General features: G+C 38.9%; 1 protein-coding gene across 1 annotated transcript in view; it reads right to left on the reverse strand.

Moving 5' to 3' along the window:
- Positions 1 to 25,287, reverse strand: part of ZNF407 (zinc finger protein 407) — a 351,046-nt gene that overhangs the window by 92,994 nt on the left and 232,765 nt on the right. The window contains exon 8 of the mRNA XM_069778852.1: positions 8,424 to 8,602. Within this exon, the coding sequence (XP_069634953.1) occupies positions 8,424 to 8,602 (179 nt within the window). The remainder of the gene's footprint in view (positions 1 to 8,423; positions 8,603 to 25,287) is intronic.

Below are 25,287 nucleotides of genomic sequence, written 5' to 3' on the forward strand. Positions count from 1 at the left end.
AAGCAGATGCCCATCCAACGGTGTTTTGAGGCCAGATAAAAGGTGGGCATTAGGGCTCAACAGAAAATTTCAAAACTGATGAGCATTTCTGTATTGGCCAGTGTGGCATATCCCCCTTCCAGCTCAGCTGAATGGTTCCCCGCCTTGGAAACCAGGATACTACAGGGAGGAATGACAGGAAAGCAGGCACATGCCAACACCCAGATTAACTGTTTAGACACGGGCAAAGAGGTTCAAGCTGCTCAGGAGTAAAAACTCACCCCACAAAAAAATTAGCTGCCATGTGACAAGCTGGGATAGTTTTTCAGAAAGGAGCAACGATGACTAGAAAACCCCCAGAGCAGTGGGCCGTGGGCAGAAAGGCATTGAAACAGAATGCAGGATTGGGACTACAAATGCCATTGGTGCTATACACAATATGAAAACCACTTGTGTGTCGGCCCTGCAGCTTATTGCCAACTACCTGATGCACAACATGACAGACATTATACCTCTACTGATCAGAGGTATTAAGAGGTGCTCCAGACTTTGGTCTAGGCAATATTTTCCTTTTCCTTTAAAACTATATTCTGAACATTTTTTCTTTAGTGAAATTCATAGCCTTCTGTCAGGGTTTAAACCCAGCCAGCAACTAAGCCCCATGCAGATACTCACTCACTCACTCCCCCATGGTGGGATGAGGGAAGAGAATCAGAAGAGTAAAAGTGAGAAAATTCATGGGTTGAGATAAACACAGTTTAATAGGGAAAGCAAAAGCTGCGTGCACAAGCAAAGCAAAACAAGGAATTCCTTCCCCACTTCCCGTGGGCAGGCAGGAGTTCAGCCATCTCCAGGACAGCAGGGCTCCAGCACGCCTAACGGGGACTTGGGAAGACAAACACCATCACTCTGAACATCCCCCCTTCCTTCTTCTTCCCCCAGATTTATACATTGAGCGTGATGTCATACGGTCTGGGATATCCCTTGGGTCAGTGGGGGTCAGCTGTCCCGGCTGTGTCCCCTCCCAGCTCCTTGTGCCCCCCCAGCCTCCTCGCTGGTGGGGTGGGCTGAGAAGCAGAACAGCCCTTGGCTCTGGGTAAGCCCTGCTCAGCAACAGCGAACACATCCCTGTGTTATCAGCACTGTTCTCAGCACAAATCCGAAACACAGCCCCATACCAGCTACTAGGAAAAAAATTAACCGTATCCCAGCCAAAACCAGCACACCTTCACTCTTACCCGAGGATATCATCCACTTATAGATTATAACTAATATTAATAGTGGTGGGTTTTGCGTATTAGATGATGTAGTATTTACATCAAAATATTTCAACACCTTCTTTCATGTCACCCAGCAGCAATATATGCTGACCGTTCAGGAAAAGCAACTACGGGACTATGAAAGGAATCCCTAAGCTCTTCAACAGCAGTAGCAAAAGCTACGTACTAGAAAAAAAAAAAAAAAAAATCCTTTCATGACCTCAATTTTTTTTTTTTTTTCCTACTTTACTTGCTACCTGGAAACAACCAACTCCACTGTCAAGACCACCCAGATAAAGATACTGGCTATGGAAGCTCTGCTTGGCATACAAAGCCTTCTAATAGAAGACAGTTATAAAAATAACCAAATGACTTAGGTTTTAGGGTTTTTTAAAACGCAGATTAATTTTTCCTGAAACACAATAATACGTAATCTACATAGGTTATAAGGAACCTAGCTTTCTCCTTTACAAACAGAAAATCATTTATACTAGGTTTTTATTTCAAGCACACACTAAAATTATTATTCTTCACAAAAGAGGAAAGGGAGTGTCTGCCAATCAACATGACATGCTATTGAAAGACTAGCACTAATAGCTATGACAAGAGCAAACCTGTTTGAAGCAGAGCTGCTGCTGCTGCCTTTTTTTTTTCAGTATACCAGCCATCAAAAATAATGTTTTATCTGACTAGAAACGCAAGCAATATTCTGCTATATCTAGCAATGACAGATTTTTAATATTGTTTCAAATTACAGCATTTAAAGTATTTTATTTAAACAGTGATAAAGACTAAGAACATAACTATTCCAAGACAAAAGTTAAATATGCTTGCAAACAAAACTGTATCCATTCTTTGGAGGCTTTACTTAAGGTATGAATTACAAGTTTCCATAGGTACTCAACTGACTTTTATTTCCATTATGTCATTGATAAATAGTATTCACTGATTTTATATTTTTGTAGCTTGATGAATTCAGAGAGTATAAGAGCAAACAGGTTTTTATTATTTCATTTTTCCTCAGTTTTTCCAACTTTATATTTTCTACTAAAGAGTCAGAAGATGCAAAAGAAAGGATAAGAAAGGAAAAATTATAAGTAGAAAAGCACTAGGATACTAGTATAATTGCTATATTATCAGGTTATGTGTGTCCAATTCACATTCTGAATAAGTCTGCAGTTTCCACTTGGTAATACAGTTATACCTTGATAAAAATCACATAATAGATCACACCATAACTTTTAGCAATCAATTTTTTCTCTTAATAATTTGATAAATGTAGCTGTCAAGTGGGATAAAGATCACAATTTTATTTGGGATTAACTATTTGAACTTTCAGAATTCCATTCATGAATATTGCAACTGTTACAACTGATAGGATCACAATTTTGTCCTTTGTTGATGATGTAATCATGTTGCGGGTTGCTAGTACAGCCTTGTTTCTCAAAAGCTAAAGAAACTGAAAGAGAAACGTGTGGAGATCACAGCCTTTCGAAAAGTGCACTTAAAGTTTGGAAAAATATTTTTCAAACATGCGTAAAAGAGACCTTACAGTAAACTTTTCTCACTTCTACTGTTCTCTGGAGAGAACTAAAATATCCCCTAACTCTGTTCCCCTAATCTAAACAAGAAAAGAGCAGGATGTAGGCCCGGTTTAGTGAACGGATGATTAATTGAACTGTCTTTTCATTGATTTCAGATCTCAGGAGCCAATAACACGGTAAGGGAAGTGCCAACCAAAAGAGCAGAATTTCACAAGGATTCTTCAAACACCTTAAATAAATAAATGTATGTTCCAATGTATTTTATTAAGGATTTAATGACATACCAGAAAGAAACTTATTTTAGGCAAGTGTATCTCAGGTACTTCAGGCTCAAAGAGAGTAAGAATTTAGCACTGATGATGGGAATGTCATCTCTATGAGGAAGAACACTTTGGGGGACTTGCATGTCTCCTCAGCTGTACCTTTGCTATCGCAACACCTAAGCACTTTAGATTCACAAACACAACCCTTATCAACAGGCTGTAGATTAACACTGTTTTAAGATTTAAGACCAGAAAGGACTATTAGATAATATTCTGACTTCTGGTATATCAAAGCCCCTTAAATAACACTTGATTAGTTCTGCAGTGAACCCAGCAACCTTGGGTCCTCCTAAAACCCATCTTCCAGAAAGACATCTGGTCTTCTCAAAGCTCAAAGGAACGCAACAGGGATAATTTCTTTTGCTAGTAGCTGCCAGAGCTTAATCGACCTCATATTTAAGTGTTTGCACCTTGTTTCTCATTTCAATTTGTCTGACTACACTTTCAGTAACTGATGTTTCTTAGGCTTTTCTCAGCTAGATTAAGAGTAGCTCATGTCTGGTATTTTCTCCCTGTGAAGCAACTCATACACTATAATCAAGTACCTATCTATCATTTTGGTCATGAATTATGTAACTCTTCAAGAGCACTGAGCGTTCAATCACCACGTAGGCAGCCAACTGCCAAAACACGATCGTCACGATCTTTGTTCTGTGGATGCCCAACCCCAGAGGCACCTATAATTTTCACAGAGGCGCAGGCACACAAAGCTGTACTTCCAAGCATTCCCCAAAACGCGTCTGTGCAGCGAGGGGAAGCGGCTCACGCTTTTAGTTCTGCCAGGATCCCTAAGAGTAAGCAATCCTCCACTCCTACTCACAGGGCCCAGGGTGGCAGACTCTCTCAGAGCATGCTGGATAACTTGAGTGCTTTGCAAGCATAGTATCACTTCCAAAGAAAAACCAGACTTGCTGAAAAGTACAGTGAATTGATCTGTCTTCCCTGATTTATTTTTTTAAAAAGAAAAGACTTCCAAAAAAGATTTTGTATGACTGCTAATTCTACATTAAGTCAAACATCTCCAAATTTTCTGTTCAATGTCTTAAGCAGTTCCCTAATCATATAGTTGACTGTTGTGAAGCCATTTTCAAGCAAAAGCTTTGTGATTTGAACTATGTAGGTGTTGCACCTATTTTGCACATGGGGAAACTCAGACAGACGGCAAACCCACTATATCAGTCACTGAGTGAAAAACTGGGTTATTCTGATTTCCTAGAGTAGAACTCATTCGAGGAGATCACATTCACTTTTAACAGTGCAGCACAGAAGTAACAATACAGAAAAAAACAGTATCATCGTACAACTTTCAACATGATCATGAAAACAACAGCAAGCAAACTGCTCCTCTTCTCTCTGAAGAGTTTTTTGCCTTATGGCCTGCTTAGTATCCACAGAAGACTACTATGCACACAGTGAGATGCCATGGTCTCTGCGGCTATTACAATAATGGAGATGTCAAGCCATAGATATTACGCTCTTTGGATATAAATAATGCATCATAATAGTATCATAATGTTTATAAAACAAGAGTTTTAAAATGATAAACATTTAGTTCATACCAAAATTATCACTACCAAGTGATGCTGCTCCAAAGCAGACAAAGCACTGAGAAAGACAGATGAAGTACTGATCCCTTTCAAGTTCTACCACAGGTACAGGCCCCTTCCCTGTCCCACTTATCAAAGTATTCAGGTTCAGTTCAACTCAGTATTGAGATGTAGCGTCAGTTGGAAGAAAAAACATATCCAAGACTCTTGGAAATGTAATGCATACAAGAATCAATCCAAAGATTTCTTCAGCTTGCTTTGAGACTTGCCATACACACAAGTCCACAGTGAGCAACTGGGAAGAATTTTCTTTATCAAAAAATCTTATTTAAAAAAAAAATAAATAAAATAATCACTAAAATGATAGTCATCAACATGATAGGACAATTCACTCACTTATTGTATTAATTTTCCGTTTGTAATGACAAATTTTCAGATTTAGGCATTGATAACAAGAATAATACTAATAGCTTCCATTGGAACCAAATTTCCATAACTAAAACATTAACTGCAGGATTTCTGAGCTTACTAGTAAGCCCACTTCTGTTCTAGAACAACTATAAAATCTATTGGTATCTTAAATGTGATTTTTTTAAAAGAAAATAAATGAATATTGTGGATAATCAACAATCACTGGATTTCTGGCTTTTTTTTTTTTTAAACAAAATTTTGATTTCAACACAGACCTTGAAAAAATGAGTCAGAGAATATCAAGAAACAGGCATAAAGCTCTTACAGAACAATCCACAAACAGATTTGATGATTTGTATAAAAAAAGAGGTTAAATGTGTAAATTAGTATTTGAAATGTAATCTAGCAAATTCAATCCATAATTTTATGTGTAGATGCATATATCTCTTTGTTGTTTTGTGTGCAATAAAGGCCTGCTGTTCAAATGCAGTACATCTTAAAGACAAAAGTATTCTCTAGGTTGTTATTGTTTTAAAATATATAATGGACTTCATAAGGTTTATAAGGGATACAGTTGTATAGTTAAATATCTCCCTCTATGACAGAGCCTATAGCAAAAAGAGGAAAGGAAGTCTGAAGACCTGGTTTTCTGGCATTTCCATATATCAATTCCTCACATTATACAGCATTTCAAAGATGCAGAACAGGAAGTGCCATCACCTATCAATTACAGTATCATCCTTACTCATGTAGAAGCTAACCAGTTCTGCCTTCCACCTTCCACAGCCTCTCCCTTAGAAATGCAGCTTCTTCAAGCTCCTTACTGCCGCTGACCCCATAAAGCAGTATAGTAGTTGCCAAAGAAAACTAAACAGAAATTAGTATTAGAGCATTATTTTATAAAGAGCATTAACTTTGAATTAGAAATCTAGCTGATAATCTTAATTTCACAGATGAGAAACAGATTTGATTTCTACTCCCAGCCACATCCTAAAGGTACCCCACAGCTCTATTCTTGGTGGGTTGTGGTGAAGGAGTTTCTGACTGGTCCTGCGAAGTGGCTGGAGTTGGTGTCTGTCTCTTTGCCAGGGATGAAACTTACTCTATTTCTATTCTGCTTAAAGAAGCAAAGGGGCTGGCTTGCTTGTTACAAAGCAATATTAGAACAGAAAAGACAGAAAAATATATTTAAGGTTTAAAAAAAAAAATAAAAAAAAAATCGATCTTGTATGACACTTTCATACTCCTATCATCCTAAACGGTTCTATGTCATGTTGTGGATTCTCTGTGGGTGCAGCCAATGACCAATAAGTAATCAGTAACCGTGAACCAGACATAGAACAAATCTTATTTTTATAGGGGATGTTAGCCAGGGCACGGGAGTTATCCCCTCATTCCTCTAAAAATCTTCTCTAAAACCTTTAACTCTCAGGTGTCCAGCCGTCAGAAATGGATGGAAAAGAAGAAATGAAACCCCCTTTAATTCAACTCTGACGTGAATGCACAATTACCACCTAGGTCCTGCTTTAACAGTGTTTCTTTCTGAAAGGAAAATACAGTATTGCCCTTTTAGTGATGGGATTATGCAAACAATATTTCAATGCTTTTGTTGTATACCAATTCTAGGCTAGCCTGGCAATAATTAAGTGACAACCAGCTCTTGCTAGTACTAATATGTTTGTACAGTACCCTGTTTAGTGCAAGGGGATTTCTATAGTATAAGAATAAATGTATAGAAAATAGATATCGTTAGCATACAACACATTGATGACAGTTTTCCCGTGTTGCCAAGACAAGCAAGTTGAATAGTTTTAACCACAGCATTCTGGAATGAGCAATTCATTTACCTAGATATAGTCTTGAACATGCAACGTGAAAATTTACACAGATTTTGTAATTTTGGAAAAATGTTAGTGATTCTACCAGTGTTGTAGCTGTGTTGTGTCTGTATATCTGTCTATTGAAAGCATTTTAATTTTTCATGTTATTTTACATAGGATTATTGTAGTAGAAGTCCAACAGTGTCTGGATTTAAGCTCTGAGTTGAATATTCATTCAGTTTAGTGAGAACTATGGTGAAATGTGATCAGTTTTCTGACCTATTTTGAAATTGGTATTCCGCCAACTGGCATTTTGTTTGCACATCCAGATATTATCCACCATATGCTGACATGACATGATGATTGGTTCCAAAATGAAGTGGAATACTTGGCAAATAGAAATATATGGTACAAATAATACACTGCCTCTAGTCAGGAAAGCAAGCAGTCATTTTGAGAAGACTAAGAGGTTTTAAAATAACTTGAGTGTACACACTGCACAGAGCTGAATGAAAGCTCTCTAGGTCATGTTTTTTTACTGGTATGAGGACCTCAAAAATTATGAGATCAATTCCTTACAGAAGAAGATTCAAATCTGACACAGCAGTACTAATAGTACTACTTCAATAGACGATTAATTTGCATCTTAGGGAGAATTTGGCCCACGTAGCTTCCTCCTCTGGATTCCCCAACTCTTTCTTCTCACCATCTGTTCTTTTTTTCCCACTGCTCTGACTTGTCTTCCCACCCAGTGATGTCTAAGTTATCTGACTCTCCTGAGTTAAGATCATATTTCATTCAAGCTCAGCCTAATTTTGTATTATTTCTCCTAACCTCTTGCTATTGAACTCTTATTTTTCTCCTAACTTGATGCTTCCATTAAACTTCTGCCTTCTATTCTGAACTGTAGAATCTCTAAAATAAAAAAATTTTGTTCCTAAACAGGAAACACCCCAACTTTTTTTCTTTTAATCCCTGTTTCCAAAGCAATGTTTTTGTTTTGCATTCCTTCAGTGACTTCCATATGTGCGCTCTCTAACGTAAAGCCTCAAAATATACATGTAAGTTATTGATTGATCTCCACTATTCTATCTTTTAATGTTAAACACTGCCTGCTTCTTTGTAATGAAATCTAAAAATTTTTAAAGCGGTACATTAATTTGACTGTATTTCCAAGGAATTTTGTTTTTCTGTTCTTAGGGGAATAGGGTGGGCAGAGGGACTTAATACAAATGTTAAAAAAATATTTCTCTATAAAAGTTCAACTAGATTTCAAAACGAGGCATCTAAATAGCGCGCACTTCTGAGGTTTATGTATTGAACTGCAAGCTTTGCTTGTGAAACATGAATGGATTTCAGTGCTTAATGCATAACCTTCACCCCTCGTGAAAACTTCAAGAGGACTAAACCCATTTTAAAATCATGTTCTTCTTCAGAATAAATGATAATAACATAACAGCTAGCTTTCTTATTGCAATCCTTTAAGCATGCTCATATAGAAAAGAGAAGAATTTGTAAGCAAAGGGAAGAATGACCTTACCAGCATGCAAGTACGCCAGATCAGGATTTTCAATGTCTGGGTGTAGTTCTTTCAAGTGGTTACGAAACTCCACAGGGATATTGGTTCCATAGCTACATTTAGGACAGTTATACATTTTTACTCCTTCATGCTTTCCTGTATGTAAGATGTGTTTCCGGATATTTTCAGCACAGTTAGACCTAAAAAGTGATGAAAAAAAGAAGTTATATAGCAATTTATTCCCTACCAGTTGTTCAAATAAAACTTAGTATTATAACAGAAAATGAGTAGTCATTACTCATTTTTCACTATCTGCCCAATTTTTGCATCCTCTTAGGTTTTACATAAATGTTGTCCTTTGCATGAAGGCTCCCAAAGCTGTTTCAGGTTAACTGAGCAACACATCTGAACCAGAAGCATTTAAAAATGAACAATATTTTACACTTGCAAAAGCCTTATATTTTTTTTCTTTATAGTAGTCAGCGAGAGACAAAAATTAAGCAAAAGTCTTTAACTTAACAAAACTGAAATGCACAGATGCTTGTTACGTTCCCAACATTTCCTACACAGTTTTTAGATTCCATAGGATTTGCTGCATGTGATTTTTGTAAGGATATTCCATGAACTCTCATCTCACCTCATGAACTGTTCCTAGAAAAGAGAATTGAGTTGTTCAAGTTTATACCTTTTTGAAAATACACACAGATTCTGATTTATATCTTAAGCACAGCCTTTGTGGAAGCAGTGGAGTTTTCATGCATAAAAGTCAGAATACACATACAATTAGTTTTATGCATTTCAAAGAAATGTTTCTAATGATATTTCCAGGGAAAAAAAGTTAATAGAAAAAGATTTCACTTTTATTCACAGAGATCCATGACATTACAGTAATTTTTAATTTCCAGTCTTTAAAATTTTGCAGTCTCATTCCAAAATTATTTTGTATTAGAATTTCCTACTTATACAAAGTCTGTGATGAATTCCATATAAAATATACTGCTTCTTCATTTATTTCAGTCAGAAATAACCATTATATTTATTCTTGAATCAAAATAACGGCCTGCATACAAATTTTTTTAGACATACTGTCCTGGTTTCAGCTGGGATAGAGTTAACTGTCTTCCTAGTAGCTGGTACAGTGCTGTGTTTTGAGTTCAGTATGCGAAGAATGTTGATAACACTGATGGTTTCGGTTGTTGCTCAGTAGTGTTTAGACTAGAGTCAAGGATTTTTCAACTTCTCATGCTCAGCCAGCAAGAAAGCTGGAGGGGCACAAGAAGTTGGCACAGGACACAGCCAGGGCACCTGACCCAAAGTGGCCAACCGTGTATTCCATACCATGGGACGTCACATCTAGTGTATAAACTGGGGGGAGTGGGGGTGGGGGATCACCGCTCGGGGACTGGCTGGGTGTTGGTCAGCGGGTGGTGAGCAATTGCCCTGCGCATCATTTGTACATTCCAATCCTTTCATTATGGCTGTTGTCATTTTATTAATGTTATCATTATTAGTTTCTTCTTTTCTGTTCTATTAAACTGTTCTTATCTCAACCCAATGAGTTTTACTTCTTTTCCCGATTTTTCTCCCCCATCCCACAGGGTGGGTGGGGGGGAGTGAGCGAGCGGCTGCGTGGTGCTTAGTTGCTGGCTGGGGTTAAACCATGACACTTTCTTAGTACTGTACAATATTAATGTTGTCAAACTAAGAGCAGTAATTCAGTTTAACTGAAAAAAGTACAAACACTCAAGCAAACTATATAAATACATATACTTTGCAAATATTCAAATAAGACAACAGTAGTATTTTGAGCAACTGATCGTTTACCTGTCACTGTTAGAAATACCACAGTAACAGGCACCTAAAAAAAGGACCCCCAAAATAAACGGGAAGTGGCAGCTTGAAGTTCTGTTGGAGTGCTTGTCTCTCCCTTGGAGATGGTCATAGTAAAGCTGATATCTGCCTTACAGTGCTGCCAAAGCTCACCCTCTGTCATGTCCATCTGCTATATACCAGTATAAAGATCAGACTTCTGAGAATGTCAGAGAAGACACTTATGTTCACTGAAAAATATGGGAAACATTGGTCCTCAGCATCTTTCAGGATTCAGCCCTAAAAAAATTACAATGCTCATAAATGTTGTTAAAATGAAACATGTATTTTATTTAAAAAAAAAAAACAAAAACAACAAAAACGGATAGTGTACATGGCAATGAAAGCAGGAGACAATCTGGTAACCTTCTATCATGGGTTATACTTTAAAGGGCACTAGATTAAAGCAGAGCATACAAATCTGAAATAAAATATCTGTGTCCTTTTAGCTCAGCTCTCATACTATGTTAAGGAAAGATATGAAACTTTTTACTTTGAAATATTTCTGTGAAATATATAAAGGATCTGTAGAAACCTATGTAAGAGTTGTGAAGAAAACCCAGCCTGTTCAAGCCATAAAAGGCCGGTTCTATCTCCTTTGATTTGTGAATTTACTCCAACCACTTTAAATGGAGCCATCCCAAAGTCTCATTTATTCAGTCATCAGTAAAAATTTGTGACTAAACACACCAACATACTGATATATTCATCATGGGAAATAAAAAATTAAAAAAATATATTTTTCCATGTGACGAGGCCAGAAAGGCTTAATCAGAAATGAGGAATATGAGATCCTAAGGCATTACAAATGGCCTCTCGTATTAGGTTGCAATGCAGCAATTGCAATCAAAGTAAACCGTGAAGGTAACAACTGGCAAATCCAAGCACTTCTGAAGCCAAGTAATACCTTTAAATATGACATGACAAAAATGTACTGCATATAAAATGTTTTTTTTAATTATTCAGTGTGCTTTGAATGTCTGTTTTATTAGGAGTCTTCTCTTGAGTACTTTACAAGTATGTTGTTATACGTCTGACACAAAAACCCCCCACCGAAATTCTGTGTATGTGTGTACTTGTATCACTTCATCTCATATGAGTAAATGCAGAGGTCTGTGATTTTAAACAGCACTATATTTTCATTAAAGCTATGCCATGATAAACATCTAACTAAAATATTATAGTGTTGCGATAGTGATGATAGTTAAGCATTTGACAGGCTTTGTGTTATAAGATTAACTTCCAGGAGTTTATAAACTTTGAGATAAAAATTCCCTTTGTTCTGAAATTTGGCGACTTAGAGCCCAGCCCAAAATAAATTGTTTGAGTAAAGTCTTTCTGTTTTTTGAGTTCCACTCTGAATTACAACCACAAACAAATAAATGCAGCTTTTAAGAGGCTAGCCTGCATTCCAGCAAGGCTAAACCAGAGGTTTCTAAGTTAAATTACTATTATAATTTCTTAACGTAAGCATGCTTTTGTCCTTAAGATCCATTTTCCATTTTGAAAATCAAATGTATATATTTCTGGCAATTTTTCCATGCTCTGCAATAACAGGAAGGGAACTCATTAGGGAGACTTAATTAGTCTAAAGCTATAGTCTATGGGTTTATATTCAACGCTGATGCAGAGAAACAGAACATAAATTTTGTTTTTATTTCACGTCTTTCAGTGAGTCTTATCAGACGTGAAGAAAGGTTTAAGTCTCGATGCATAGCCCACAAAAATTCTATTAAGGTGAAGTGGAAGGCTTGCATAGAGTTTTCACTGCCCTGTCAGTGCTATACATGGTGAAAGAGGAGATGGGATATGTTACTAAGGCACGTTGCAGATGAACAGGACAGGTGAGGAGCTGAAAAGCTCAGCCCATACTTCCCAAGCAACAAGCCTGTACGACTGCCTCCATCAAAGACTGATATATTGGGAAGGGCATAGGCCTGCTTGCCACTGCACTCATCCAGGAGAGCTCCTACACTTCTGTAAAGGACTATGCTGTGGAGTAAGGGAGATGGATGGCAAGTTTCTCCTGAGAAATGCAGCTACTGCTTAAGACGAAAGGAAAAACTCTTTTGGCTGAAGATAAAAAAGGGCTTTTATCTCTAATGTTCATCGCACAGTGATGCATTCACATTGCTGTTCTAACTGCACATTTCATGCTGCCATTAGAAGTCCATTCTCACCAACCAGTTACCCGTCTTTCTTTTGCTGCACTCAATAAATTAAAGTTACTGCATATTCAAGTATCATAAACTGGAAATGACTTGTCAATTGTAAAATTGTACTTTAGTCACAGAACCACAGAATGGTTGAGGTTGGAAGGGACCTCTGGAGGTTGCCTGGTCCAACACCAGGGCCAGTTTCTCAGGACCGTGTCCAGACAGCTTTTGAATATCTCCAAGGATGGAGACTCTGCAACCTCCCTGGGCAACCTGGCCGATGCTCAGTGACCCTCAGAGTGGAAACATGTTTCCTGATGTTCGGATGGAACCTCCTGTGTTTCAGCTTGTGCCCATTGCCTCTTGTCCTGTCACTGGGTACCACTGAAAAGGAGTCTGGCTTTTTGCACCCTCCCCTCAGGTATTTGTGCACATTGATGACAGCCCCCCCTAAGTCTTTTCTCCAGGCTCAACAGTCCCAGCTTTCTCAGCCTCTGCTTATTTGAGACGCATGCTCCAGTGCCTTCATCATCTTAGTGCCCCTTGGCTGGACTCTCGTAACTATGTCCCTGTCTCTTTTGTACTAGGGAGACCAGAACTGGACCCAGCGCTCCAGGTGTGGCCTCACCAGTGCTGAGTCAAGGGGAAGGATCACTTCCCTTGACCTACTGGCAGCAATCCTCCTAATGCAGCCCAGCATACAGTTAGCTTGCTTTGCCACAGGAGCGTGCGGGTGGCCCATGCTCAACTCGGTGTCCACCAGGACCCCCAGGTCCTTTTCTGCAAAGCTGCTTTCCAGCTGGGTGGCCCCCAGCATATAGTGGTGCCTGGGACTGATCCTTGCAGGTGCAGGACTTTGCACTTCCCCTTGCTGAACTTCACAAGGTTGCTGTCAGCCCATTTCTCCAGCCTATCGAGGTCCCTCTGGATGGCAGCATGACCCTCTGGTGAATCAGCCACCCCTCCCAGTTTTGTGTCATCTGCAAACTTGCTGAGGGTACACTCTGTTCCATCATCCAGATCATTAATGAAGATGTTGAAAAGGACTGGACCCAGTAGTGACCCCTGAAGTACACCGCTAGTTACTGGCCTCCAACTAGACTTCATGCCAGGGATCACCACCCTCTGGGCCCAGCTGTTCAACATGAACAACGTATCCAGAAAAGATTTAAGTTACTTTTGATGTTGTCCTCACTTTGTAAGCAAATCTCAGAATACTTATAACTACCTAGACAGGAACAGCAAAAAAAGCTGGGTAGGTATTGTAACAGTGAATAATACTCAACTTCCAATGGACATCTCCAGTGGCACCTACCACAATGAGGCTCAAAGCTTCTGCACAATGGGGCCTAAAGCAAACTTCCCTATTCCAACAGTTTAATTAAGTTTGCAGCGGTGACTGTGCTTGCACAGGCATCATCCATAGAGTGACAAGGAAGCCCAATGCCACATGCCACGACACTTCGCACCCTCGTCTGCTTCTTAGCAGCATTGATCTGCTTTGCTGCGAGAGTGGGATAAAGTGGAAGGTTAGGAGTAGAATAAAATGCCCAGACATTTTGTCAGTGTGAGAAGCTGTTGTCTTTGTTTACTTTGTCTTCCCTCTCCTATCCTTTTTTATATATATATATATATACACACACATATATATATATATCAGTTCTGTTACCAAAAAACAGGGCATTGTGCCAAGAGGAAGAAACAGAGTGCCTGGTCTACAGAACAGTGGGAAAATACACACTCCTGGTGCACAGGACAAAAGTTCTCATAACTGCCTTCCTCCCCAAGCCAGAAAATACTGTTGTTCCTCTAGCCCCCAAAAGTAGTATAACTCTGCCCCTATGAAGACATTTTCTCCGTTGCATTGGCAAGCTATAGCATGCCGCTGACCAGACTCCTCAGCAAAACTAGGTCTACTCCATCGAAAACAGCAGCACTGTTTGGGGTTCTGGAATGGCAGAGCACAGATGTGCACTTTGCAGGAGGCAGAGGCGGGAGTGCGAAGTCAGCAGCAGGGAAAAACGGGTGGAACGATGAGCCCTGGAGCAAATTTGTGCCAGGTGGGGAATTGCCAGCCTGAAGGTCCCCACAGTAAGTGCTATCTGCAGTCATTATTCCCCCACCATCTCTTCCTTCTCTGCTGTCTTGCAGGGCTCAGCCAGCCAGCCAGTCTCACCAGCAAGCAGTACAAGCCGTAAGATGCCAGGGATTCGGGCATCCCTTCCCCACGCAGAGGGGCTCAGCCCCAGCCTCGCGGCTGGATGCAGGGGGTCACGCTCTGCCCTCCTCCCAGCCAGCAGCACTGGTTGATCAGCCCATGTAAACAGCTGAATTCAGTAGCTAACTGCAGAGCTGTGGCTGCCAAGCACAAGAGCTATTTGCTGTCCCCATCTTTTACGTGGCATTTTGGATAAAAATCATGAAGTAAGAGAAATTCAGAAAACATCTTCTGATAATTCTAAATTTGCCTGTGCAGAATAGAATATTTTCTAAGGGTTTTGTACATGAGAATACATTAGCATTGTATTCAACAACTAAATTAAATATAGCAGGAAGCAACCTATTTTTATTAAGATGTTTTACTAATAGGGAACTGAAATTAGAACACTCTTCCATTATGCAGTGCCTGACATTTTCAGAAAGATGCTTACTACAAGACATGGAAATGGAACGTTTCAGAGGTGCAAATGAGGCAAAATGTTAATTATCTAGCCCACTAAGTTTTAAAAATTTTAGCACCTTGCAGGGCTCTTATTTGCACAAAATAAACCTTTTTCAGAAGGTTTCTTCAGGAAACTAGGTACAAACATCCTCTTTCTGCAGACAAATGCATATAATCTAAAGGACTTAAGGCAGCTCCATGGATGTCGCTACTTAAAACATAAAAACAAACACACTGATACAACCAACCAATTGAAAAGATTTCTATTTTTCCCCTCTTCAACAGTATGAATCAAGTTCACTCTCACGTGGAGAGCACTCTGAAGGTCCTCTGCACTGTTTATAGCCCACTATGCAACCTGCAAGAAATACATAGAAATTGTAGTATTTTGATTGAAAAGTAGCAAAGTCCCCAGATATATTCTTCCAGAAATAAAAGCAGTTATGTTGAAAGCAAACTTCTCATGAAAGCGGTATGTATCATCATAGATTCTTAATTTCAGTTATTCACCAAAAATTTGCAGGTGTTTCTTTCACAGAAAATGCCATCTGACTTGGAAAACTGTTTTTAAATCAAAACTACAATAATGTAATTATACTAGAAAAGGAGAGCCATCAATTCTTAGAAACGCAAAGTCATACAGAACATTTAGCTTGACCTCATAGATAAGCGCAGTTCATAAAAAGTTTACCCAGTGATTCTTTCCTCAAACCCTAACTCTTTTTGGTACTAAAACGTGATTTTTCAGAGACACCCTGCAATCTGATGAAAATCACAGGCAAATTACTCTGTAGCTGATCACTCTCACTTTTACAAACTATCACATTTCTTGTACTCCCACATCCAGCTAACAGGTAGTGTTACATTTCCAACACATCCGGCTCAGCTGAAGAATCTTCTGCTATCTAGGCTTCTAGTGGATGGGCCACAGAGACCCAGTTCCTTTCATCTCACTTTGGGAAACCGTCAGATCGTTCCTAAACTCTTTTCAATTGTAAACATTGCTTCAAGCTTTGAATACTAGAGTGCATACCACAGCAGCACTGCATACATGAATGCCATGACTTTCCCCATGCTCAGTATTTTCCAGTTCCAGCCAGGAGCTCTGGGAGCTCCTGGATACTCCTCAAAGAACCAAGAGCTCCTGTTCACTCATTTAAATGCAAGGACCTTTCAGGTTTTTTTCAGCGTTACTGCTTCCCAAAATACAACCCTTCTAGCCTACCTTTATTTCTTGCTTGCGTTAAACTGTATGAAAACTAGCACTCAGTAGAGTGATGGTAAACAACCTAACGGGCAATATTTTCTTGACAGGAAAGAAACAAATACCTCAGTCTGTGGTAATTACATTATACGAACAGGCTTATTCAGTCAAAACCTTCACAATGACAGTCACTCTGCCCAACTTCTACTAAGCAAAAACCCAGACAAACAAACCAACCAAAAATTCTTCCCAGAGTACTCAAGATTTTTCTACATTTCTGTTTTTAAAATAAAATAAACTGATTGCCAGTTAACACAAACGAGCTACAAAATTATACACAATCTGCATATACCACTGGAATTTGATTCAGACCACAAGTTCAAAAATTAAAGTATTGGCTTACCTCCTTGGTGCTACAGGTCAACACAGTATTTCACAAGAAATAATAAAAAATAGCAAAATATCATGGCCAAAAATACATTCTGAAATGTGTTGAAACTAACGTTATAAAACTGTAATTATTATTACACATTAACACACATATATATGCATATATATATACACATATACATGAAAAATGTGGCACAGTTTCTCAGTCATCTCCTTACTAGCATACACCTGGGTTACTTTTTCCTTGCTCTTTTCCTTTAAAAGCAAAAAATCCTACCTTTTATTTAGGTTTTAAATGACTGGGGAACAATCACATGAATACAAGTGCTAGCACTCTGCAACCGACCTCAATTATCAAGTGACTTATGATACTATTGCCAGAATTAGCAGCATACCACTCCATGGGAACTCGGGAGGTCAGCTACAACGTACCCAGTGCCAGCTCAGTTCTGCCGATGTCATTGCTGGCAAACGTCTCTCTATGCTATTCATAAAGACCTCTGGTGGACAGTGGCAATGAACTGCTTGGGGACAGCAACGTCTTTACCACTATAGCTGTTTCTGCAGTGAACATTTGCCCACAGCTGATGCTTTTGAACCATCCACATTGTCATAAAAATGCATGCCCGACAATCTGGTGGCCACATGTATTGCCATGTTTTACATGTACTGCCATGTATTGCATGTATTGCCACTCAGAAAATATGAAGTAGCCCATAAAAGAGAGTGTATTACATTTACATGTTTTAATGAGATTTTATGATACAGTCAGTTTCACAAAGAAAATAATAAAAATGTATTTGGGATTTATTCTGACAGTATTATAGTAACACCCAGGGATAATAATCGTAATGTTTTCTGCTTTTCTACATTTATAGCTTTGCATTTTTTTCTGTAATGATCTATTTGTTATGACATACAGTATGTGTGACAGATGTCCAATGCTGGCTGCTAAAAAGTAGCAGAGCCCTGTAGGGAAGCAGCAAAAACTTGTGCGTCAGCACTGAAAATGATGGAAGATTGATAATTACTGCTTGTGTCTCAGCTCCACTCAGCAGACTAGCATATCCAAACTGTAATCTGGCCACAGATCTACTGTTGTATTTACAATGTGTTGGAATAAAAATTCCCAGTTTCAAATAATTGATTATTGGAAATACGTGTGATACAAGGAGTTGATTACAATAGCCAAAATGCACGCTTTTAAAGGCAAATTCGGGGTAATTGGAGATTCTGAAGGGAAATAAGAAGAGATGTACTCTAGTCTTGTCTACTTTTGAAGAATCTGTAAAGCCAGGTTACAACCCTGCAAAGTGAACAACCACCAAAGTATAAAGTCAGTGTTGGCATCTAGATCTACTCATGAATTTTCAGTCAAAATGTTTTTCTAAAAAAAAAAAAAAGTTTAGTTCACAACACACTTCATAACAAAGAAAACCTTATTTTTGCAAAAAAAAAAATATCTCTAATTCCAAGGAAATAATGGCTTCCTGTCTTAAATACTTCTGTTAATTTTTCTTTCTACAGGAAGACAAAGAAAGAAAGAGAAACCTTTTAGACAGAAACCTGCAAATTATGTCCAAAGTACTAGACTTGAGAGGAGCGGGTGGAAAGGGTGCAGAAAGGCAGGGAGACGTGCCTCAGCTCTTGACCTGTGCTGTGGTCCCCACTGTCCCTGGAGGTGTTGTGCAGAGCTGGGCTGCTCAGCTTCTGAGTCTGCCCGAGGAGCTCTTTGGAGAAAGCCTCGGTGTCTCCTACTGACTAAAGAAGAAAGAAAAAAAAGCAAAACCAAAAAAAAAAAGCAATTTTTCACGGGACTGATCTGCTACTGAAAACTCTCCGTACCATTTGCTAGAACTCCTGGCTTCTGCCTTGCTGCAGGCAGAGTGGGCTCTGTAATGGCCTGGCTCAAGGGCCCTCTGGATCCGCCTGCCTGCAGCGTGAGGGATGCTGAGGTCTGCTGTGCACGGTGCACTGCTGCACCGTGTCAGCCAAGGTTTAAGCGGCAGAAATAGCAGGTGGAGTTCATCTATTTCACAGTAACTGAGAATAATCACTCCATTGTTCATGGGCTTCCTCCCTCCCCCTTTCCTTTCGTGTTGGAGCAGATGGCGTAAAAGAGAAGTTGGTCTGAGAAACAGCATCTCTGCAGCGGTGTAAGGATGGAGACTGGGCTTTAAGTATCATAGGCCCTGATTTAGCAAGGTACTTACGCACTTGTGCAGCTCAAGTACAAGAAGCCCCATTGACTTCAAAAGAATGACTCACAAGCTTAAATTTATGTACATGATCAAATACCTTGCTGAAATGAGGCCATGGAAAGCATTCATTTTTAAAAAAAGCTAGGATGAATTTAATTGAAGACACGCATTTCCTTTCAACATCAATTTTTTTCCCTATTGTACTTCCTTTAATGACCACATAAAGTAACTGAACAATCGTGTAGAATCTGTTTGTATATCCTCAGGAACCCGTATTTTCACAAATATAAAAGTGCAGATGGAGCCTAAGAAAGGGTGTGGAGTCCATAGGCTGCACAAGATGAAACTGGACTCCTAATGCTGCTGGAGTCAGAAATGATAGCAACAGACCCTAAAGGCTGCCTGTCAATCTCAGATGCAGATGGTACTTCTTCCAACTGGCCTTTGTGTCAGTTCCTTCAGCCATTTTAGTGACAACACGGCTCCCTAGAGGGCAGATCCTGTTGCTTTGCAGCCTGGATTCATACCCAGGGCACTGTGGTCTGTACGATCTCCGCTCAAAGTAGGTTTTTTTAATGCTAATACATTGTCTCTTCTTGCCCTATCCCAGCCCCCCCCCCCATGCAAAGAGAGATGGTTGTTTTCTTTCTGATTTCAGATGTTCTAATTTATCAAAGGAATAACCATTAATTGTGTGAAAGATTCACTTTTGTTATGCATGCCAAAGGTATATATAAAATACCTGCTAATAAAATTTGTTGATGACCCTGTAATTGGTAGCATGATTAATAACGATGACACTGCAGTCATACAGAGCGGTTTCACAAGCTAGGCCTGTTCAAACAAAACGCATGCACATACAACTACATGTTAGGTCTCCCAGCTTTGCACAACGCATGCAAGTAACTTACAGAATGCAAGAATGCTGTGAAAAGCTGTGACACTGAAAATGATTTAGGGATTAGTGGACCAATGGTTTAATGTGAGCTTCCAGTGTGAGGCTATAAGCAGAAAGGTCCCATGTCACCTTTAGATGTATAAGCAAGGAAGTAGCAAGCAAATGTGTAAAGATGTAATGTTCTTTTTATGACACTGGAGAAACTAATTCTAGAATATCTAATTGTCATATTACTGCCTATATTTTAAAAAGGAAACAGCCAGACACAAAGGGATTATAATAGAAATACAAGCTAAGAGGAAAAAAAACCCAAAACACTCAAATAAAAAAAAAAAAAAAAAAAAACCAAACAAAAAACCCAACCCAAACTCTGTTTTGCTTATTACACTTGAGCTTGGGGCATGAGTAACTTAACAGGGAATAAACGTGTGATTAAGGGACACCTTAACTTAGAGAAAACCTGTAACAAAACCAAAACCAATGACTACAAATTACAGTCAAATTCAAATGAGAAATAAAGCACAATTTCTTCAGCACTTACAGCAATTAACCTTTCACACAAGGGGAGTGGGTTCTCCAACTTTGGATGTTTTCAGATCAAACCTGAATGTCTTTCTAGACAATAAAATTTAGTCAAACACAAGAGGCTCAGTACAGAGCAAATTAGAAAAAAACTATGCACTTTGTTTTATGTAGAAGGTCAGACTAGCTGAGCTTAAGGCTTTTTCTGGGCTCAAAGTCTACAAGAAGTACAGTTTAAGTCTGAAAAATGTCATTGTGAGGTCAGACATTTATTGTGTTTCCATGATGTCATGGAAATTTGTTCAGTCTGCAAATTAAAATATATTCTTCCTGGCTGTCAATACTGCAAAACCATCTTAGGTTCTGAAAGTCAAATTTGGTTCTTTAGTTGGAGGTATGATTGATTATCCGATCTAAAATCTGCCTTGAAAGTATGTATTGGAGAAACATCATTCTCTTCAGATTATGTCCTCATAATGCCACTGTCTGCACGAATATAAGTAAATGCAGCATTTGGCTCTGTATTTTGAGCTTACTTCACAGTCATCATTCACCCCAGGAGAACGGGTTTTAAGAGTAGGGAGCAAGCAAAACTTAATTTTTGTTCCTACAAGAGTACATTTGCCTACAAGGACACCCTGCTCCTCAGTAAGAAATTGCAGTTTTCATGTGGCTAGATTTTCACAGTAGACCTACACATCAAGTTCAATGTGCTGTGTACTTCATCAAGAGACACTGAAATGGAATGCTGTTGAATGAAAGCACTGAACTATGTATTTGACTTACCTAGCATACCTTCTGCATATATGCAGAGTGAAATGCGTAAGACAGTTTCTAGCACTTCTACTTCAGACTATTCAAAGCCCCATATAAGCTGTCTTGTAAAAGCATTAGCTTAAAATTGGACCACCCAGAACAGATAAATTATTACTGTTCTTTCAACTATACACAATTATGTCTAAGTATTAGACACAGTATTTAAACTAGATGAGAAATCAGGGCAACGCTGTAAATCTATTGATTGAGAAGAATAGGAACTGCCTGAATGGCACTGCTTCAAAAAGCTGATCTAGTACCCAAGAAGAAAATTTAAACACCAGGGAAAAGCCTTCTGAATGCCAATAGAATTCTATCATATTAAGGAGTTTTACAGACCAATGCCAAATAAATTAGCCTATGATCATGTACGCAAAGGGTCCGTCTTAAAAAAAGCACATAAAAAACAAACCCCATCGCATTACATGAAAATAAACTTCTTTCATTTAGTATAGATGGTGTTATGGACTTGCCTTTTTTCCCCACAGAGGGTTAACAAGAAAAGAAGGAAAAATGGTAAAATATGAAACTTGTTCTTTGGCTTCATCTTTCACATTCCTGTATCATACTACAGCAGAAACTAATGAACTTGCAGATCTTTGAAAGCCCTTTTGCATGCTTCTTCCTTCACCCTTAACTCTGATCCTTGCAGATCTTCCCTTATGTGTGTGCCAATTTTACTGGTATAATATGTGGACTTTTATTAGTTGTGTTCTGATGATTTCTACTGAGAGATACTTAAAGCTTATAGAAGTCAAAAACTATTTTATCACTTCTGAAGAAAACTAATAGGGCAGAGTCACTGAATGATAAGAGAGAGAGACCACTGAATTTATTTAATAATCCATGTCCATTTCACAAAAATGGCCTGTGTAATCTTTTTAAAAATAATAACCTGTTCATTTCAGACCTTGCACAATGCTTCTCTTTGTCCCTTGTAAGTCTCTCAAATGTCTTATTTTAAAGGAATATATAGTACTCCCGGAAGACATTTTCCCATTTCTATTCTCTTCAACTCCTGTGAGCCCTTGTTCTGTGTGATAAGGCAATCTCCTTCGGGATCTGAGCTGTGTAGTTTCGCACCACGAGTGACAAGGACTCGACTTGAATAACTGCTGTGCGCAGGTTGTAATTATGTCAGCTGGAGTGTTGAACAAGGGGACTGATTAATGTGAGCCCCAGCCCAGGCACAGTCCCTATCAAAACCTTCGTGCAGGCCAGCAGTGGGGATGGGTTAAAGCAGAAAGACAAAACATGCTGTATCGTCCATGATAGATGAATTGCTCCAACAGTCTTCAGGCAGATGTTCCAGGACAGTATAATATACAATTACTCTGCCTTATCACCTTCCCAGGGACAATAAAGCTTCCTCCTTCTATAGCTCATGTGAGTGAAGGCAAAATTAGTTTTACTTTTACAACACTGACTCACTTATCATGTTGCCTTGATTGTGCTTTTACAGCTAAAGAAAACATATATTCCACTCTTAAACTAAAAAAAAAAAAAACAACCACCTAAAAAACCCCTGCACTCCTCACCTTTTATATAAACCCAAATGATTCCTTTGAATCTATTTTGCATCATAGTAATACAGTCCTTAAAGGGCTAATTCAGTACATTATTCTAGGGAACACAACTAACTTTAGAACAACTGGACCTATTCATATGCTTAATGTTATAAGTACGTATACAAAGGTACATTACTGAATCAAGTCAGAATACATAGATAATAAAAAATACATAGGTTTTGTACAAGGGATGCCTATGTGTGTAACATGCCCTTAGTGACTATTTCAACTAAGCACTCATTCTAAAAATACGACAGCACTCTTGTAAAACAATTCTTTGAGAAGTCATTAATCCACATACTTCTTTAAAGGCCACAAGAGTTTACTGCATAACTATTATAAATAACCCAAGTATTTTCCAAAAAGTAAACATAAATTAAATAATGGAAATTTAGGAAGAAAACTATATGTATGTATTTGTTTCCTTTTTGTTATCAGATGTATACAGATATTTTTTTTTTTTATTTTTTTTTTGCTCCTGGGATGGCAGTAGTCTGAATGTTCCAGGGCTACTTCCAAGAGTTTACAGAACAGCAGCTTACTAACATGAAGTGAATGGCAAGAGCAGAATATAGCTCATAATATCCTGATATCCTTTCTTTCTAAATACTGAATGGTTATAGATCAAGAAGCTGTGCTTTAAAGAAAAGAGTCTAAATAGTTCCACTAGCATTCCAAGATGCATTGCTTTCAGTACTGCCCTTTCTTCAGCTATATAACAATGACACGATCTCAAAAACCAAAACAAGAACAAAAAATGCACCCAGAAATGTATTTAGAGAGACACATATTTGAAGGTCAGGTTTAAAAACAAAACCAGAGTAAAACAGCCTGATCCTGACAACACTTAAGACTGCATATGTATTTGAAAAATTCTATTTATATGCATTTAGTTCTCATGAAAGGTATTGGATTACTTGTCCTAGAAATGAGAGATGAGATTTTCTAAGGAGACTATGGGAATTAGGCACTGACATTGCACTTCAACTGAATGCAGGCTCCCAGCTGTTCAAGTTAAACAGTATCACAATCTTGGCAACAGTAAAGTTTCACCATAAGGGTACAGGCTTTCCTGTACTCCTACGGTGAAATGCAATCCTATGTTTACACTGCAAAAACTGGCTCCAAGAAAGCTGGTATGTTCCCACTGCACAGGATAGTGACTTTAGAGGATAGCACAACAGAATGATGTTATGCCACTCACTGCATGGAGGAACAAGAGAAAAATCAGTCTCGGCCTCAGAAAAATTACACTCTAAGCATTGAAAAGGATACGATAATCAGAAAATGGGCAAAAAGAGTAGCGATAGGTTTGGGAGGCAGGGTATCAGTAAAATGGGGTAGAAATAAGCTTCTGTCTTGATTAGGTGCTCTGTCGGGCATGGCAGTACTAGAAGGCAACCTAGTCTGTCCTCCATAACCATTCAAATTCTCAATACAATTAGTGGAGATAAGAAAGAACTAACATAGGTTTCAAGATTTGCTTAAATTAGGTGTCTACTCTTTCTAAAGAAAGTGTAGATACTCAATATGAAACATCAGGAGGTCTTGTGCACTCAGGAAAAGAACACCGGTGTCCTTGACTTTCTAGAAATTAAGGCACTATCCTAGGAAGTAGAACTCCTGAGTTTTGGGCTGCCCTTATCCTGAGGAGGGCTGAATCCTGTTCTTCTGTGTCCCAGGAAAGTGTATTAGCTGGCACGAAATATCCTGCACATACCCTTTCTTCTTGAAACTCTGCCAATGGACAGTGAGGAACCGCCAGGGGCCAACAGCAGACCTAATCCCTGTTTTCAGAATTGTTCTTCTGTTTTCAGTTATGTTCCCCATATAACTTTCCTAGCAAATCCAAAGAATAGGCTCCCAAACCCCTGTTCTGCGCCCTCTCAGCTGAGAATCTTGAACAATAACTAGAGTCAGGCTCCGGACAGCACTGCTGTTATTAATTAAATGAATCCTGACTTGTCTAGTATTCAGGCCTCTAACATATACCCAGGAATACAGGAAGGTGTACCAAAAGTCTTGAGGCAGAAGATACCCATCTCCCCAGGACAGAGACATCTGAGCATGCCTCAGTGATTTCACTTAGCTGTGCAAGAACTTGCAAACTCAACAGAGAAGGAACTGAAAAATAGAAACTCCTTTAGCAGTAGCTGCTTTTGGATTTACAAGGTTTGTGGCGTGATTTAGGGGATTGGGATCCTCTCTGCAAAGTTGAGCAGAAACTAGAAGTATCTGGGTACTTGATCCCACAATCTACTTGCCTAGTTTAACTTTTTTACTGTTCAGGATACAAAGTCTTGTGAAAGGCACTGCCAACTCCCTGCCTTCCCGTTTCTCTTCTAAGTAGTAAGTACTTCATGACAGGTGGAGAGTCATCGCTTCACTAAGGACATGGAGGTGATGTGATTAACATCAGTGGGGCCAGGACTTTATCCACTATCTTTATTTTTGTTTTATAGTATTGACCACATGACAGTACACACTATCCAGCCAGTGAGGGCTGACTCCCAACTGAGCTATGGAGCAGAGAGGCTTAGATGGAGAGGGGCTTAGTTATAATCCTTTCTGTTACAGTACTCCTGCCATGCTACTGGTG

This window comes from Haliaeetus albicilla, chromosome 3, assembly GCF_947461875.1.
Source record: "Haliaeetus albicilla chromosome 3, bHalAlb1.1, whole genome shotgun sequence".
Lineage (NCBI taxonomy): Eukaryota > Metazoa > Chordata > Aves > Accipitriformes > Accipitridae > Haliaeetus > Haliaeetus albicilla.